Source organism: Paramormyrops kingsleyae, chromosome 18 (assembly GCF_048594095.1).
Source record: "Paramormyrops kingsleyae isolate MSU_618 chromosome 18, PKINGS_0.4, whole genome shotgun sequence".
Taxonomy (NCBI): Eukaryota; Metazoa; Chordata; class Actinopteri; order Osteoglossiformes; family Mormyridae; genus Paramormyrops; species Paramormyrops kingsleyae.
Genome location: NC_132814.1, coordinates 17149340 through 17166862, shown reverse-complemented (window position 1 = coordinate 17166862; position 17523 = coordinate 17149340). Strand labels below are relative to the sequence as shown.

The 17523-nt window shown below is 44.5% G+C and overlaps 1 protein-coding gene across 14 annotated transcripts in view; it reads left to right on the top strand.

The window, feature by feature from the left end:
• The window catches only part of ncam1a (neural cell adhesion molecule 1a), a 164534-nt gene that overhangs the window by 130971 nt on the left and 16040 nt on the right, over positions 1-17523 (top strand). For 8 of the 14 annotated variants that reach the window (XM_072701883.1, XM_072701882.1, XM_072701884.1 and 5 more), the window contains 5 exons: positions 632-816; positions 1368-1464; positions 2036-2206; positions 5107-5232; positions 17386-17510. In XM_072701883.1, the coding sequence (XP_072557984.1) occupies positions 632-816; positions 1368-1464; positions 2036-2206; positions 5107-5232; positions 17386-17510 (704 nt within the window). Of the gene's footprint in view, positions 1-631; positions 817-1367; positions 1465-2035; positions 2207-5106; positions 5233-6574; positions 6590-7895; positions 8649-10992; positions 11041-17385; positions 17511-17523 lie in introns of all 14 variants that reach the window. The other 6 variants (XM_072701878.1, XM_023813598.2, XM_072701880.1 and 3 more) reach the window with 2 other exon arrangements.

The following is a 17523-nucleotide window of genomic DNA, read 5'->3' as shown; positions in this document are numbered from 1 at the left end:
TTAATAAGGGACCCGCTGGGTGTCTTCAGCCGGCTTCTGGAATGCCGTAGCGGACGCTGCAGAGAGCGTATCTTTGCTGGGGAGGGTTAATAGCCAGAAGCGGGGGAGAGGCAAAGCCTGGAATGTGAAAATGAGAAGCTTGTACCCCCTCCAAAAAAAAAAAAACAAAATACCCAAAGCCCCCAGTACCTCCAGCCAGAACAAACTGTGTTCCCACTGACCTTAGGAGTAGCTTCCCGATCCATCCCCCTTGCGGCCGGCGGTGAGTTTCCTCATCCTGGCTCTGCCGTCAGATCACCACTCCGGAAGACTGCTATCCGACTCGAGATGGAATTCTTGGGAGTGTGATCCACATCATCTCCATGCCACAAGGGAAAAAATCACACAGATAGGCAGCACAGAAGCATTTAAGATGGAGAACACAAAATGCGGCCGACTGATAACAAGCTGTTCCCCTGCTAATCTACTGCATTCAAGCCGAACCAAACAGCCTCCTGACTTGCTAAGATCCTCTACTCAGTACTTATGTATCTCGCTGCCAGCCACAGAATCCAATTCCAAAAAAAAAAAAAAGATGACTATACTGGCTTCATATCCCATTTCCACACTGATGGCCCTGGTACCATTGCAGATGCACCTAAGGTCCAAGGCAAGGTGACGGTGTACACCTGGGAGGGGAACCCGGCCAACATCAGCTGCGAGGTGCTGGCCCACCCGGAAGCTTCTGTGACCTGGTTCCGTGACAGCCAGCAGCTGCCCGGCCCCAACACCACCAACATCAAGATCTTCAACACGCCTGAGGCGAGCCACCTGGAGGTATGGTCCGCCGGGGCCACCCTGCTCCCTTAGCGCATTTCCTGTGGACCACAAGTCACAGGGCTGGGAATAGTCCCTCCTTGGCTTCCATAGGGATACAGGTGGAGTTGGAGGTACTCTCCAAAGAGCCTGGATGTGATGGACACAGCTGCCCTCCAGTGGTCATAGTATCTCCCTTCACGTGGTGCGTGTAACTTTACACATCCCATGTACTAGAGGAGCAGAGTGTGAAGGCCTTGGACTTCACGCCGCAGTTAGTCCTTACTGTTCTCCAGCCCTTTCCCAAACCACTCCCTCGTCTCTGTCCATTTTGGCCAAAACAGCCCAGATCCTGGATGGCTGGGCTTCCTAGGGGTGATGGCTCCGCGGTGGGCTTGGTGCCCGTGCCCATCTTTAATTACCGAGGGGGGACCGGCGCCAAAGACCACCCCACAGCCATGGAAGCCCTTCAAAGCGACCAGCTGGGAAAATGAATGCTTGTTTTGCTCAAGGTTACCGGGAGAAGGAGGTCAGGGAACACGTCTCAGTCTCTCTCACTCTCCCTGCTCCAGGTCACCCCCGACTCACAGACAGATTTTGGCAGCTACAACTGTACGGCTACCAATGCGGTCGGCACAGAATCCAAGGAGTTCCTCCTCATTCAGGCAGGTTAGTAACCACTGGTATCCATCCGCCTAAGAACCACTCGTATGCATATGCCCAGTAACCACCAATATCCATCCGCCAGTGACTAGTAATGGCTGCCAGTAGCTGCGCCACCGCCCCTTCCTGCTTATCACCATGTGCTATACAGGAACCCATCTCTGGTTGATCGGTTACAAATTTAGCATTATTACCTTTGTCGCACCAGTGAATAACAAGAAAAAAAAATGTTTGACGTAATAAAATTGAAACATTTTAATTTGCTCTTTTTGCTGTTTTTTCCATCTTAGCTGTAATATGTGCTTTAGGTCACTATCCACACCAGGTTTCTTGTATGGACATAATGGAAAGATCTAATCGGGACCAGTTAGTGTAAGGAAGCACGGGGGATAGTTCTGGTAATTTCTAAAATGGGGGCGACGTATTGCAGTAACGTGGCTCCTGCCGTTCTGATAAAAATGTCACGTAGTATTTTAATGGAATCGAAAGCCAGTGTTAAAATTCAGTGGTCGCAGCTGAGAAATAACGATTCAGAAACTCATCCCGGGTAACAACCCGCCCCTCCCCCTCCCCACAGAGGTGCCCTCCGCCCCGTTCATCGAGCAGGTAGTGCCCTACTCCAGCACGGCCGTGGTGCACTTCGACGAGCCCGACGCCACTGGCGGAGTTCCCGTGCTCAAGTACAGGGTGGAGTGGCGTCTTCTGAACCAGGGAAACTGGACCAGCCGGAAATACACCTCCGATGACGGTGAGCCCCACATGGTGGGGGAGGGAGGCAAAGGGGGGGGGCGGGAGATGGACAGAGGGAAAGAGAGATAACGGGAGGCGGCAGGCCTGAAAATTACGCTGTCAGTCATACTCCAAGCGGCATATCGATTCGGTGTCGCCGGGAGGGGAGACGGGGCGTGTGCCAAACCTTGGCGCCGAGTCCAGTGCGGGGGTGGGAACTTAAAACCCCTGAACGGGCCAGGCGTGTGAGTGATGTGGGGAGTGCGGTTCTGAGCAGGTCTGGACGTGGGGGCTCCGCGCTTACAGCAGTGCTAGGAAGTTGGTAAACCCTGGAGAATTTTCTAGATATTTCTGCATTAATATAACCTAAACTGAGATTGGATTTTGACTTGCGTCTTAAAACTCGATAAAAACAACCCAGTAAAACGAATGACACAAATCATTACACGTTTACAAGTATATTACAAATATTATGTTTATTTGTCGATCATTTAATTGGGTTCTCTTTATCTAGTTTTAGGAATCTGAAAACCCCCGATCATGTTTTAGGTAATATTTATAGAGAAAAGAGTTCACAAATGTTCTAGCACCACTATAAGGTTGTGCTCTCAAAAGGACTAGGGGTGGGCAGCACACCAGTTCATACTCATTACTGGTGTGATCGTGCGCCATGATGTAGATTTGGCCTTTACTGGTAACACTGGGAGAAGTCTACAACAGCCTGTTTATAAAAAAATAAAGCATTTTATTTACTTCAAAGCTTATATACTATATGTAACCAGTTTATCTGCGTTGCGTGATTTTTCTATTACAGACTATGACAGGGTGTCACGATAGCAAATGAACAAATTCAAAGTAAACAGATGTTGTGTAATTATACACATTAAACAAATTAACCTGGTTACATATATATATATATTAGCAAATTAAAAAGTAAAATATATTTGCTAAATCAGCGTATATATGTGCCGCAGTCTTCATGCATGGCGTGTGGAAAAGCGCACAGCTACCCAGTTAACACTAGAACTGCCCGTTTCCCATGCCAATGAACACCAAACTCCTTTAACCTTCAAGCAAGACACACTTCAGCTTATGCAGCCCTTTTGTTTGCGCTAATGTGCCATTAGTGTTAATAACAGCAGCGAATCTAACACCCTCCACCAAAAAGCCATAATGCTCCTAACAGAGTGGCTGCTCTGTCCTGAAACCGTAAAGCGTAAAAAGCAGTATCTGATAAAATGTTGGATAAATAGCCGTAGTTTTTAGGCGACTTCATGTTCGTCAAAGTTTACATTGTTTAACAGCTGTCTAAAGTTATTTTTATACAAATCAATTCAGGTGAAACAATTAAAAAAAAAAATGTTCAGGGTTGCCAACACTCACGCATCTGGCGTGACACTCACACTTTCAGACTCTCACACTAACACAAGAAATCTTACAGCAAATCTATATTATTCCATTATAAACCTAAAATTAGCTGCATCAGAAGCATTGGGGTAGTATGCAAACCCTAAAAACCATTTACAAGGTAGTAAAACTGTTAAATACGTGTGAATGTGTGGCAGACTTGCCTCAAATTGAAAATCCCACTCCAGCCAGCTGACCAAAGTTGGCAACCTTGCGTTTCAGTCGAAATGAAATGTAAAATGCACTGTTTTCGGCTGAAGCGGCTTGTCATTCCCTTTGCATTGTTACTCCAAAAATTATAAAACAAATATGAGAAAACATCACCTATGTCACTTTCTGTATCTTTTCAAAATAAATCTACCCATACCCAAATGCATTAGCAATTAAAGTGTACTTATTGTATTCTAAAATATTTCTTTCAACTTATGTAAAGGGACAGGACATACTAATCCTGCTAAAACTAAAACTAAAAAAAAAAAAATACCGTCACCATCAAAAAAATCGAAAAATACCTTGATAATAATTTTAGATGATATCGCCCACGCCTATGCCACACGGTTAGTCTGTAGCCCTATGTGACTCCTCACAGTCATGGAAAACTATGGTGAATACAGTCATTCCCAAGCTAAATAGCTATTCTTAGTCCAGCTGACAGGCATCACAATTCTGTTTTCTCATTTCTTTATTTTTTCTTCTTGTATTATGACAGTGTCTGTCTCTAAAAACAAACACTCTGCCATCTTGGACAGCCAGGGTGACAGAGCTCAGTGAGAGCCCCCCCTCCGGAGGCCAGCCCCATGGCCTCATCCCATCTCTGTGCCGTTTGGAAAAATCCCATCTCGTCCTCACAGGCAGAGCGCTAACGTCCTGCTGAGGCCTGGAAACTCACACCCGGATTAATCCGCGCCCCACCCACCCCGACTTAAATCGACATGCTTGTCTTCGTCCTTTAAAATATCGCCTGTCTGTGTTTTTATTTTCACCTTTATAGGATTTACATGCTCGTTCCATAATAATGGCTTTTTTTCTGCGCACCCAAGCAAAGCACAATTCCCCATAAAATTTTCACAGCCGCGTGCAAACTGAGTGATTTGTTTAAAAACTGGCCCAATATATCCTGAACACGCCCCATAATCTCTGCAGCTTTGGTTGAATATCAAAACTTTTTGATGCAGTCAACGTGACAAGCAGCTTCACGGGATGAATTTAATATTCCCTTCTGGGAGGGGGGCAGGCACTTGTAACTGTCTGTTAGAGACCGTGTCAGGTCATGGAAATCGGCTGGCGGTGGCTTGTCATACTCTCAGAGTCTTCCTTGGCAGCACTGAGGAATTTAAGGGTCATTAAAGCGTATTTTTGCATATTTATGTTACATAATCTATGTTTTGAAAGTGAGAACTTTGCCAATAACTTTTTATTTGTCCATAATCTTTCGTTTTTGCCTATAAATGAAAGCAAAGGCGAATTTTCCAACAGTTTTAAGATGTATTTTTTGTACGTTTGGTTTCCCAGGTATAAACACGATCACCATCACGGGTTTGAAACCGGTGACCAGTTACGAGGTGAAGATGTCAGCCATCAATGGCAAAGGTGAAGGAGAGAGCAGCGCACCCAAAGATTTTAGGACAGAGCCAGTCCGTAAGTACTGCCCTGTCCCCTCCAGCTGTACCCACACCCTGTCCCCTCCTCAGCTGTCCCCGCCCAGTACGCTTCCTGATTGGACGATGGCTGAGCTGCACTGACAGTCCACCCTTTAGCCTACAGGGGGAGCCCTCAGCGACCACCTCTTTCTCCCGGCCCTGCAATGTACACTGTGTGTTTTGTGTGCGACTCTCTCTCTCCTGTCCTGTCCCGATGCTAATAGCTTGCTTCCAGCTGGAAGGACCCCAAAGACCAACCCTCACCGCTCCCATTGAAAGAATCAGGTCCAAGTGCCTGCAGGGGACAGAGTAATGGTCCATCAGCGGGGGCCAATCAGAATCAACAACTTGGGGAATTCTGCTGTACAAGTAGCTGTTCGTCCCAAAATGCTACACTGGCTTAGATGGCTAACGCCTCAGTCACTGATAAATACAGCCAATAATTCAGGGTTTTCCATAACCTTCTAAGGTGTATTAGCATTCGACAGCTAATAAATACCCATGAAGTATGTAATTGCTTTTTAAATGTATTACTGCAGCCATAAACAAGGTTATAACTGGGTTTGCTACTTTTAAGTTGCCCGCAAGTAATGTGTGTTTAGAAAGCAAGAGTCTTCCAAGCAAATGGGCTCTTTGATTTGTTGCTCTAAAGCAGTGTTTGGGGACCTTCTGCGTAATTAATGGAGGGCAATTGTTTAATGGTCTTGAGGCTTTTGCTGGGTCTACTGGCATTGACTCCATTTTGCCACCGTTTTTAGGGAGCATTTCACGTTCTCAGGGCTTGTCGGAAAGTTGCATATCTTCTTGAGCAGTTCGTAATTACTTCTTCAGTGTTTTAACACTGGGATTTTCGGTCTGGCTATTATTATTGGGTGGCTTCGATCAGTAGGTCAGTGTAGTCAAGTTACACAAAAGGCAATATTTATCCTTTTGGAATAATCTGCGTCTTATATTGAAAATATTCTGCATGCAGTGTCCTGGGAGCCTGAGGTGTGATGTACAGATAAGATCCGCATTGCCGGAGGAGAATCCCCAGATCTGCATTTCATCTTTCTCATTTTTCATGTTGTTTTGAGCTCCTCGTCAGCCACGTCTTTCTCCGGCGAATCGGGGCCATTTTGCGACTCAAATGGAGATTCTGCCCACACTCATGCCCGCGTGTGCATTTTGACCTGGCTGCTGCTTCTGTGCCCGTAAACCCCCCCCCCCCAACCGCCCCGCCTATTTTTGGCTAACGTTCACCTCTGTGTTTCCGTTCTCACCTTTTTCCTTCTTTTCTTCTTTTTTTGTTTCTTTGTGTTTTTCTCTGTTTTCTGTGTTTGTTCCATTGGAAAACTCAGGCTATTCTTTTACAAGTAAGTGCCCCATCTGCCCTCCAGGGGTCCTGCTCTCTGTTTAATTCATATATGTATATATTTTTTTAACTGATTTTTCATTTCTTTGACACATTTCATGAAGTTAGTATGATAAAAAAACAAATCACAAAATTAGGCCTGGTGAATCTAACCAACCTCCCTGTACGCATAATTCTCTAAGCATTAGCAACGTATCTCCTCTTGTGTTGTAATAAGTAAAAATCAAGCCTCTTCCATGCTGGGCAAGCCAACCCACATCCCTGGATCCATGGCACCTTTTGGGTGGAATGTGGTTTCGTTATTCTACAGGGGACCTGTAGAGAATAGTGGGTGACCTCAACTTGTGAAATGTGTGCTCTGGTGCAGACATCAACACTTGGCTCGATCACCTCTCATGTTCATTACTGATGCCTCTTCCTCCATCTCTCGTCCGATTCCCCTTACAATCTGGAAGGATTAAGCATGATCGTAATCCTTCAAACACTAACCTAACGCAGAGCCGACCCTGAAACGTACACAGTAACACTTCTCCGCACTAATTACGACATAGCTATAGTGTTGACGTTTCCTTCAGATCTCAGCTTGTAGAATAATTTATCCTAATATTTGCATGCAGTAAGGACTTTGTTTTATCTGACAAGAATAGCGCAAGTTTGGCATCAGTTGGCATTATGGGTGGTCATCAGTCATCGCCGAAGCATTGACAATTACCTCTTTATGCTGATTTGTGATTTTTATGTTTATTGCCAAGTATTTAACCAGCAGGCTACAATTATCACAAAATGGCTTTTATGCCCAATGCTGTCAAATGATATTGGGTATCTCTTGTCATAATTATACCAGTTTTCTTAAAGTGTTGCGTTTTTATAGGGCACATTTAGAAACTCGATCTCTGTTATGTCTGGCATCCATTTGTGGCCATGAGCGATGATTAGGAGTGTCAGCTCAACAGATGTTTGTTGAATAGGAATATAAACGTATTATCTGGCTAAAGTGCCTAGCTATATTCTGTGCCATACTTTGCAAGCAAAGACAACTCTCACCACATTCAGCCGTTATGTAACCTCTAGGTGGCGCTGTTTAGCCACAGTCTGCCTGTGAAAAAGTTTGGTGTGCATCAGACTAACATGTTCATTTAGGTGCACAGGTTGTGATGGAGTGTCCTCCTCCACTCTGGTGTCATTGGCCTATATGCTTGGGTAGCAGATGAATCATACTCAAAGGAGGTACTTCTTAGTCGCTGCTTTATTTGAAGCTGCCGATTCTGTTCTTAAACATCTTAATGTAATGCCGTTGCTCTGTACAGTGACCTCCAAAAATCCATTGGAAAGAAGACATGTTTTTATTTTGGCCAACGTTGACGGCAAGGCTAGGAACTTTACACGGAGAATTAGGAATATCAACTGGAGGAGCCAGTTTGGGCTTCCTAGAGCAGTTGTTGGTGACGATGGAGGGGAAGGGATACCTGAAGATGAGAACGAGAGCAGCATGACAAGCTCCTTGGGGGAAATGGGGACAGTAGACAATACCGTGGAAAGAGGGTCACACAATATCACCAACAAGGACTTTCCCAGCCACGTCTCCAAAGTCTCTTCAGAGCTCCCCAAGGATTCCATGGAGCAAACCCAAGGACAATTGCCTGAGACTACTGCCCCAGAGTTCCAAAGTAATACTACAGTGCTTGTGCCATCAGTCACATTGGTGAGTGACCCAAAGGAGAGCAAAATATTTACACAGCTAATGGCTGAGGTCTCAGCCCCAGTAAGTGATGGTGCCTGGAACGTCACCATAGTTCAAACGACAGATGGAACAGCTGTCACCGAAACTACAGACGAGGGCATAGCTACGACTGACACTACCGATGGATGGATAACTGCAACCAAAACAACAGACTGGGACATGGACACAACTGAAACCACAGACGTTTATATAGACGTGACAGAGCCTACGCTTTGGGCCACGGAAACGATATTCACAACTGACGTTCCACCATCAAGGCTCCCCACCATTAATATGGCTCGGGCTGCTCCTGTAGACATGGCAAGAGACTTCTGGGCGAGTGAGTAGGGTCTGGCAGGACCTGCATCGCTTCAGTGGTGCTCGTTGCTATGTTTATGTGTGTGACGCTTCGGGTGAATGACAGTTGGGAAGGCCTGGCCTGCTACTGCCTTGAGTGACAGCTTAGTGGCTGCTCATCTGCAACTGTCTGGGAGACGCTTTCATTTGGCACGACAGCATCTCGAGCATGGCTCAATTATCGCTTCATTAAGCTCTCAGAACTGTAACCAGTACTAACATGGTTGGTTCAGAAGATGCTTCATATGCTGTTTGTTGTTTTGGAGTTAATATGTCTCTTGTACTTACATGTGACTTGAAGGGCGACATAGTGGGAAAGCAACAGGGGTGTATACAGGGGCGGGGCCACGGGGACACTGGCCCCAACAGAAAGCTGATTGGCCTCCATAGTGACCCCTCCCCTGTCACACTCAGATTCAAAACATATCATTGGCTAATGATAAGATTTACCTCTGTGTGTGAATAATGGCCCCTTATATGCCCCCCATTTAAAAAAAAAATCTAGAATCACAGAAGCAAGACAAGCTTTAGTCTTTTCTAAGGAGAGGTTTGTGTAGGCCATGCAGAATTCATAAAAACAGCAGATGTCTTCCTTGCACCATAAATTTAGTTTGTTTGTTTATTTATGACTCCTTTGGTCATTTTAATTAATGGATTATTCTAAAATGCTTGTCATTGCTTTGATAAAGGTGTCTTATTAGTAGCGACGGACAGATTTTGATGAATGGTTGACGTTCGAATTAAAAAGCGCTCACTCTTTAATTTGTGTATTCCTGCCCTGCCTGACTTTCTCAGCAAGCCCCCTCCCCCCCCCTCAACAGACAGACACACATTCTTCCCCCCAGTGCATGGAAATGAATTTTTCTCCACAAGGATTTTTCTAATTAGTTTTATAATTTATATTCTACCAATGGAGTTGCCCGCCTGTCAGTCACTTGCACTCCTGTCTCTGTCTTAGCGAGCGACCTCCGTAACTTGGTCAGTTAGTTCATTTGCCTCAAATATCTTTTGTTAATGCTGTAACGAAATGAGCAGCAAAATAGAATGTTGTTGCACTTTACGCATTTTATTTTCTATACTCGATTCCTGTCTCAGTTTTACGTTTGCATTTATTAAAAGCCTTTTCATGTTGAAAGCAGTTAAGGCTATTTACGACGTAGCTAGAATATAATGCAGTCATCAATTATGGTAGCTTATTTTTATTGCGTTTGCATTTAGCAGAGAACGCAATGGTGCTGTATATTGCAATGATTATTCATTTGGCTTGGTACTAGTTTGTCACATCGTGGATTTATTTTAACCTTGCCTTAACGTAAAGGTGCAATGCTGCGGGGCTTTGAATACATTAGTAAATGAGGGAAAAGAAGCATAAGGGTGTCTTCGTTTTATTCTTATACTCTTCCCTGATATTATTTCCTACTTTTTAAGTGGTATAAAATGTAACAATTGTGTTACTGCGTGGAAACACTTACATTAGTTTTATTGCATAGCTTGACTTCTATATGGAGTCTGACATTTGCCTGTTTTATTTCAATAGATACTCTAACTGAATCAACAGGTTGCACACTGGTCATATATTAAATTAAATTTTAATAAGTTTCAATATTAAATCTGGGCTGCCATGCATTTTTTGATGGTTGTTCATCCCAACTCCCCCACCCCTCCACCCCTAGACTGAAATAGCTTGTAGCTTAATGTGGTTGATGTGATGCGTTGGATGATTGGCCGGTATGGAGCGGCTGTCTGTCAGCTACATCAAACAAGTGTCACGCCTGAGATCTTTTCTGCTGCGTCTCCCAGGAGAGCATGATTTATTGGTCAGGGCGGTTACGGGTGTCCCCTGTTTAAGTCATGCTCTCCTTAGCTTGTACGGTTGGTCAAATGGAAGTGATCAGCATTTTGTCATCTGCAGAATGTGTCTCTGCCCAAGAAGCCTTTCACTGAAAAAGTGATGTATGCTAAAACATCAGACACTGAGTAAGAACATTGGTATATAGCATAGCTTCCACATAGAATTAATATACAGTACATGATACGTAAAACTGTTTGTGAGTTCAAGACAATATAATTGAAGTCTATTATATACATAAACCTAGTAATTCACTTATTTTTACTACATTGTCCTTCTGTATGGAATCCTGTACTTTTTTTGGAAAGGCTTCGCTTAAGGTAGGCCATTTTGTAGTAACCCTTGGTGAATTGGCCCCCGCCTTGGTGGCCTACAGGGCCCAGGTAGCCTTGCGTGACTGTGCCTGTGATCTGATCTCTGAGAGGTCGGGGGCAAACCCTCAAGCGTCTCCCCTCACCATGTTCTCGCCGTCTTTCAGTTCCATCAGTGACTCCAGCCCCCATTTCTCCAAGCACTGCACCTTCTAGTGAGTATGCCGACGGTGTGGGTGTGTGTGTACCTTCCATGCTGTCGCGCTACCCCCTCCCCCGCCTGCTTAGCTCTCCGTCATACCCATAATGCATCACAGCAAAGTAGCATAAAAAGTACTGCCCGCAAGCTGACCCCAGGTGAGGGATTTGGGACTGAGGGTAAGCCTGGCTGTCACTTCCCCAAGCCTGCAAACTCGCCTCCCCCCCAACCTGCTAAACTAACACTGCTTCAGTAGAAGTTCATTCTCTTTTGTCATGGCTCTGCGACCAACACGGCACGTTTTCTAACCGCCACCTCTTGAATCCGGCTGTGACGTCCATGTAAGTGGCTACCGATAGGAGCATTAACTAAACACAGAAGGCAAACTGTACAGCGTTCATCATACTGTGACCTCTTCACTCTGCGCTGATCATAAAAGGAAAACACTCTGGTCCCGATTATTTATTTGTTTTGTTTTATTTATTTATCTGTAAGCGATCAGCTTAAGCAGCGGGGTGAAATGATTGCTCGCTTTCCTCGAGTAAAACTCGTTCACGGGTGAAATTCTCACACTGAGCCGTTTAAACGCCGCATGCTAATTGGACCTCCGTCCGTATTTTATGGATTTCAACAGGCTGCATGTGATCAATTAGCTAGAGGTGAGGAGGCACCTTGATAACTGAAATGTCTGAAAGCTTCTCTCACTCACTGCCTGGCACCCCCCCCCCCCCAAAGAGGTATCTCTGTCCTGCATGTTACATACAACGTAGGTTGTCGCGCTCTTGTACGCTGCTCCTGCTTATCTCTCCTAACAATCCTACGGGGGTTATAGGGTTTTAAGACCCATCAGTGAGATCCACCAATTCCACTGGTAACCACAGCGAGCACCACCAGCCGCTCATAAGGAGCCGATTCACGATTTCAGGTGATGTTTGGACAGTATGAAAATGTCAGATGGTCGAGCAGTGCTGGAAGCTAATGCTAGCAGAGGTCTTCCCTAGTAGTGTGTGCCACTGAGGTGTATTCACTGGGCCTGCAGGAAGCGCAGCTTGATGCTGCAGCGCATATAAATTTGGCTAATTAACTAGCCGCCTATCATCGCTGATCCTCGGAGAGTCACAGAAGCTTAATCCCACGGTGCATCTTCAGTAAGTTCAGTTAGCCTGCAGCTGGTCAGGACTTGGCTTAAAGCCATTCTGTCTCTGTGGAGGACAGAGCAAAGCAGTTTTACAAATCCCAAGGCGCTGTGCGCCACGGGAGATATCACACCCGTTTCGACGAGTGGTTCGGGTTTTCACCGCAACGCCGTAGCGGTCGTAACCTGTAGCTCGAGCAGCAGACAGCTTCTCAACATGCAAATGTAAATATGACGGATGGGAATTTTCGTGACAGTTTCGCCTTTGCGACTGTCATTCGTTATATGTTTCCCCTTAGGCGTGAATGATGAAAGCTTTCTCAAACGCTTTGACAACGAAATGGAGAAGCAGCAGGTTTAGGTGAATTTGCAAGTAGACTTCAGCTGTTTCATGCCCCCAGTGGAAATAATTACATTCTACGTTTATGTAGATGATAGAGTAACCATTGTCCTCCAGTTACATTGCCGGAAAACAGTTTGCATTTAGTCTTAAGTGTTGTCCTCAAATAAAATAACTAGCTTCAGTTGGTAGGTCCAGGTGATACCGGATTGATGTTTAACTAATCTGTCTCGTCGTCCATTTTACAGCATGTCTTTGGGTAAAATGTATATCATCAAGGAAAAGAAATAGTAATTGGGAAAAAGAGTTTGGTAGCTGGTTTATAGACACGGCTGATATGGAGCAATTCACCTATGGGCACATTTCCACAGATATCCTTAGTCTGATTTGTAAAACTCCTCATTCGTTTACAGTATGACAGCATGGGCCTGACGTGGTTACGGCCCGCTGCACCGTCCTCGTAGCCCGACGTTCAACATACACACTCCCCAGATGACTTTGTGCACGTCACCGGCAATTAGAAATGGCAGACGAGCAAAAGACAAGATGTCTTGCAAGTAATTCTCACGCAGCCAGACAAAAGACGGATGATGGAACAACCTTTCCAAATGTCAGAAACAAAGGACAGCTGCTAATGATTTTGTAGGCCTGATAGGCAAATCCGTATTTCACAAACGAAGGGATTGTTTTGTTCCATTTGCCGTGGTGTTTTTTTTTTGTTTGTTTTGTTTAGGTGGAAATGTCAAATACAGAACAAAGGTGAGGCAGAGTGTAACCATGGCCAGGAAGGATGTTTGCATTGCAGCAAAAGCAGATTAATTCCTGTCTAATCTGATTATGAAGGTGTCTATATGCATAATGCAAAATGTGAATCTGACTGCGGCTGCGAAATGTACCATATCTGCTGTGGAACTGAAGAAATGGGTTCCGTGTGATGTTTTTTTGTTCCTTACAGGAAAATGCGGGTAAGTATGCTGTGTGTTTCACATTCTACGCTATGGCGTTACGCCTCAGCAAACAGGCCGACCACTTGCCTATACACCCATTTATCACCCACCTCTGCCAAGTTTCCCTGCCCCCTGCCCCCCGCTGCCAGACACGGACATTCATGTCACCCTCTTTCAATATGAGGGTCAGGTTAAGGACTTCTGTGGTCGAGAGGCCTACGGCCTTATGGGTAAGATTGCAGCATCCCGAATTTCAGAAGCCGCACAAGCTTGTAGGGCATTTTGCCTGTGCGGTGCCCCATCAGCTCTGCTCTGACGTTGGGTGTTATGAGAACATTGCTTACTCTGTGCTCCACCGCATCTCCTGCGACTAACTTGTCTACATAAGGCATTTTTTCAGGTACGGTCCACGTACCGCGCTCAGCTCCTCAGTTATCGGATCTGTTTTGTCATCAGTATTAAAAATTCTGCAGCGTGTCCACCCTCTCATCCCTCCTTATTCACTCTGTTCGGGAACATTTACTTTAACTCATGGTGACAAATGTGATGCTAAAAAGACTTTTTGGCTGTATTTTGTGTTCGCTGTGTAACAAAAGTACAATTGTAAAAGTTTCGATGTTTGCCTCGTCGGCTTCCAAAAATGCTGTATCGCTGCAGTAGATTCATGAAGTGAAGGGGACGTTCAGCTGTCATTCCCGTTAAAAACTCTGAAAGCAATCCACAAAGCTAGCACAAGCTTTGGAGTTGGTACATTCCATCTCTTGTCACTATAGTAACTCATAACTTAGATGTCTAATGATGGAGTAAGACCTAAAAAGCTTCTGAATGTTTTGTGAATTGTTAAAAAAAAAAATTTATGGTCCTTGTGCTTCATGAATCTATCTTGCTGTCCATATTTTTTGTATTCAGTGTCTTAAAAATGTTTATGTTGTGTTTACTTTTTAGTTGTTTGTGTAGTTTGTACAAGTTGGTCTTTAACTGTCTTGTTTTGTTCTTTGCTCATGTTTACATCAATTTTTTATTTCTTTTGTATTTTCCATGTGACCTCCTCCACTTTCCTTTCAACCAATCATGTGCGTGCATATCATGTGACTTTGTCATGTGGCTCTTGCATGGTGCTGATGATGTCGTCTACGCTGGTGAACAGAAGGTAAACTCTTTGTTCTGATTGGTCCAATTCGTTCAGAAAAACATACACCATTTATAACCATATACTCCATTACTCTTTTGTGTTTAACAAACTTTTTTCCCACATTTTTTGTTAACCTTGTTAACAAACCATTCCATATCCAAACTCAAGTAAAAATGACCTTCTGATACCATCATTTTGCTTTAAGCTGGAGATTATCTTCCATTGTTGCCAACTGCATGATGCTGTAAGATATGAGAATGCCTCTGTAGTTACGTCTTCCAAATAGATAGCTGCCAGGATATTTTTAAGAAAAGATCAAATTATCCAAACACATATTCTTGTGAATGGTTTAAATTAGCTGTAATTTGGTACCACATCAAGTAATTCAAGGATTTCAAGGAACCATGTCATAATTCCCATTTTATATGCACTATTATTAATTAAGCTCTACTACCGTTGCCATAAAACGTGCAACCAGATCAGCTTTTCTTTTTTATCTTGCTCCGTAATTTAAGCACAAAAGCCTTGCTGCTAAAGAGCCATTAGCACTCGATGTGAAGCGGAACCGTGGAGCGCAGTCCCACGCATCAACGGAACCAGTGTGTCTTTCACAACTGTTTCTTTTACAAAACCAAGTAATGGCTGAATCCATCACATGAAACCACGGAGCAAAACCCTCGTTGCGAATGTTCATTTTATTTCCCATTCGTTTATTGCCACATTCTTCCATATATAGTCACCGAACTGTTGCTGTTAATGTAGTGCTGAAGCATTCCTGAGCGATATGACTCCACGTGATTCAGACTAACAGCGAAGTTCATGCAACTGTGCGGCATGCACATTCCTCTCGCTTCCACTTATTCATCTGCCTCTCTCTACCTTCTCTCCCTTTTGCATGTTAGTTTTTGTCTTGCGTGTGCCTAACCCTAAATGTTTGTTGCTACTGTCTGTTAATAGGGACAAAAATAGCCTCTCGTCTGCACGATCAGGCCTGGTCAGGAGTCCCATTTTTACCTACTGGTTTTCACCGTTTGTGTAACTTTGCAACCATATTGCTCTCTTGGTAAATGGTCCGACAGCGGAATTTTTAAATTCTAAAGCAATCCAATAAATTCATTCATTTTATTGAATGAAACAAATTATCAGGTAAGGTGTCCCCTATCTTGTGTTCTTTGCTTCCTGGGATTAGCTGCAGGCTCAGCATGACCCCGTACGAGACAAGACGTTATGGAAGATGGTTGGATGGAAATCGAATAAAAGTAACAAACCGTGACAGAAGCGAAAGTGATACTCGTTTGAAGTGTGCGGCTTTTGGCTACATCCAGTAAAGCAAGATAACATTTAGCCTCAGAAGTTAGGTAGAAATGTGACTCCATCGCCTGCACCGAAGGCAGACTTTCGCTACGATTTCAAAACAAGGGGACGCAAAATAAGCCAAAAGCAATCGCATACCGAGCTGAGGATGTTGCATGTTAGTGCATGTTTTGATTAGCACTTTCTTCTTAGCATCTTGGTAGCCTTCACCTCACTGGGAATGGGGTGGTCATACTGGAGTACAATGTACTGGTATTATATATAATATATAACTTCACATTTGTATATTTGTTTTTGTTTGCTGTGGTGCTGAACTGTGTTCTTTGCTACTAACCTTTTATTTACATTCCAGCAGTGTTGTAGAGTCCTTATTGCGAACGGACTTTCCTGCAGTGTTAAATCCATCAGCCCATTGGAATCAGATAAAACAGCTTAACGCATGTGTCATTCGGCACGACGTGTTGAAATCGATGCTTCAAGGTCACACGGCTAATTCCTAATCAGATTTTCTTCACTAACCTCCATATGGAGTTTTTTGTTTTTTTTTTTTTAAATGCTACCATTTTTTTCCAAGTCCACGTTTACGGAAAGGAAGAAGATTAGGAGTGAAATTAGGCGTGGCCACAGAGAAAGAATCTTTTTGGATTTGGATCTGTTCAAAATGGATGCTTTATCTTTATCGTTATGTACGTTAAGCGATTATGAGTCAGTGTTATATAGTGTTTGAGAGGATATAAGCTGGATAAAGGCCTCAGGTTCCTGCCCGCGATAAATCGTGTGATTTACCGGAGCAGGCTGCTTTCAGGATCCTCAGTGACGTAGGTGCAGGAGGAGAGGGTGAGCGGTCGACCAAAAGGGCAGCTGGGGTGGAGTGTCCGTGACAGTCACCTCTCCATGCGTGTCTAATTGTTGTGCTAATTCTCCATGTAGCTGCAAATGCTCTTAACAGATAACACGACCGCCTCCCCCCCCCCCCCCCCCCCCCCCGCTTGCCCTTGATAACATAATTAAACATTACAGTGTAGCATGTCCAGGCAACATGCTGGAGCTAATTAGCGTGTTGTCCTGCCATTTAGTTTTGCTAGAATCGATAATGAGGTCTGCGTGGAATGGACGCCATGTCCGTGCGTCCTCTCCGGACGCCGGGTCACGGCTGCTGCCCTGCTATGTGATGGACAGCTGACGGAATATGTCCCATCAGAAAGGCTGATTGCCCTTAATGAGTTAGGCAAGACCCGGTTAGCTTATTAAAAGCAGCCGGAAGAGACCAGCCTAATGTACTTAGTAGTGATTAAATATAGTATCAGCAGCCATTGTCTTGTGCCTGTTTTTATTTATGCTTTTCCTTAAAAAGTTAATTGGAGAGTAGGTGAGCTGGGTTGTGCAGCAATCTTAAACAAGCAAGGGACAGCTGTGGAAAGGAGGAAGAAAACATGGCCCATAAATGGCATGGTGACATTTTGACAACCCCCCCCCCCCCCCTGTGTTCTCAGGAGAGCCAAACCCCCCCAAACTGGAGGGCAAGCTGCAGTCGACGGGCAATGTTCTCAAGGTCAACTGGATCAAGCAGGATGATGGAGGGTCACCTATCAAGCACTACCTAGTTAGATACAAGGCTGTGAGTATAGGGG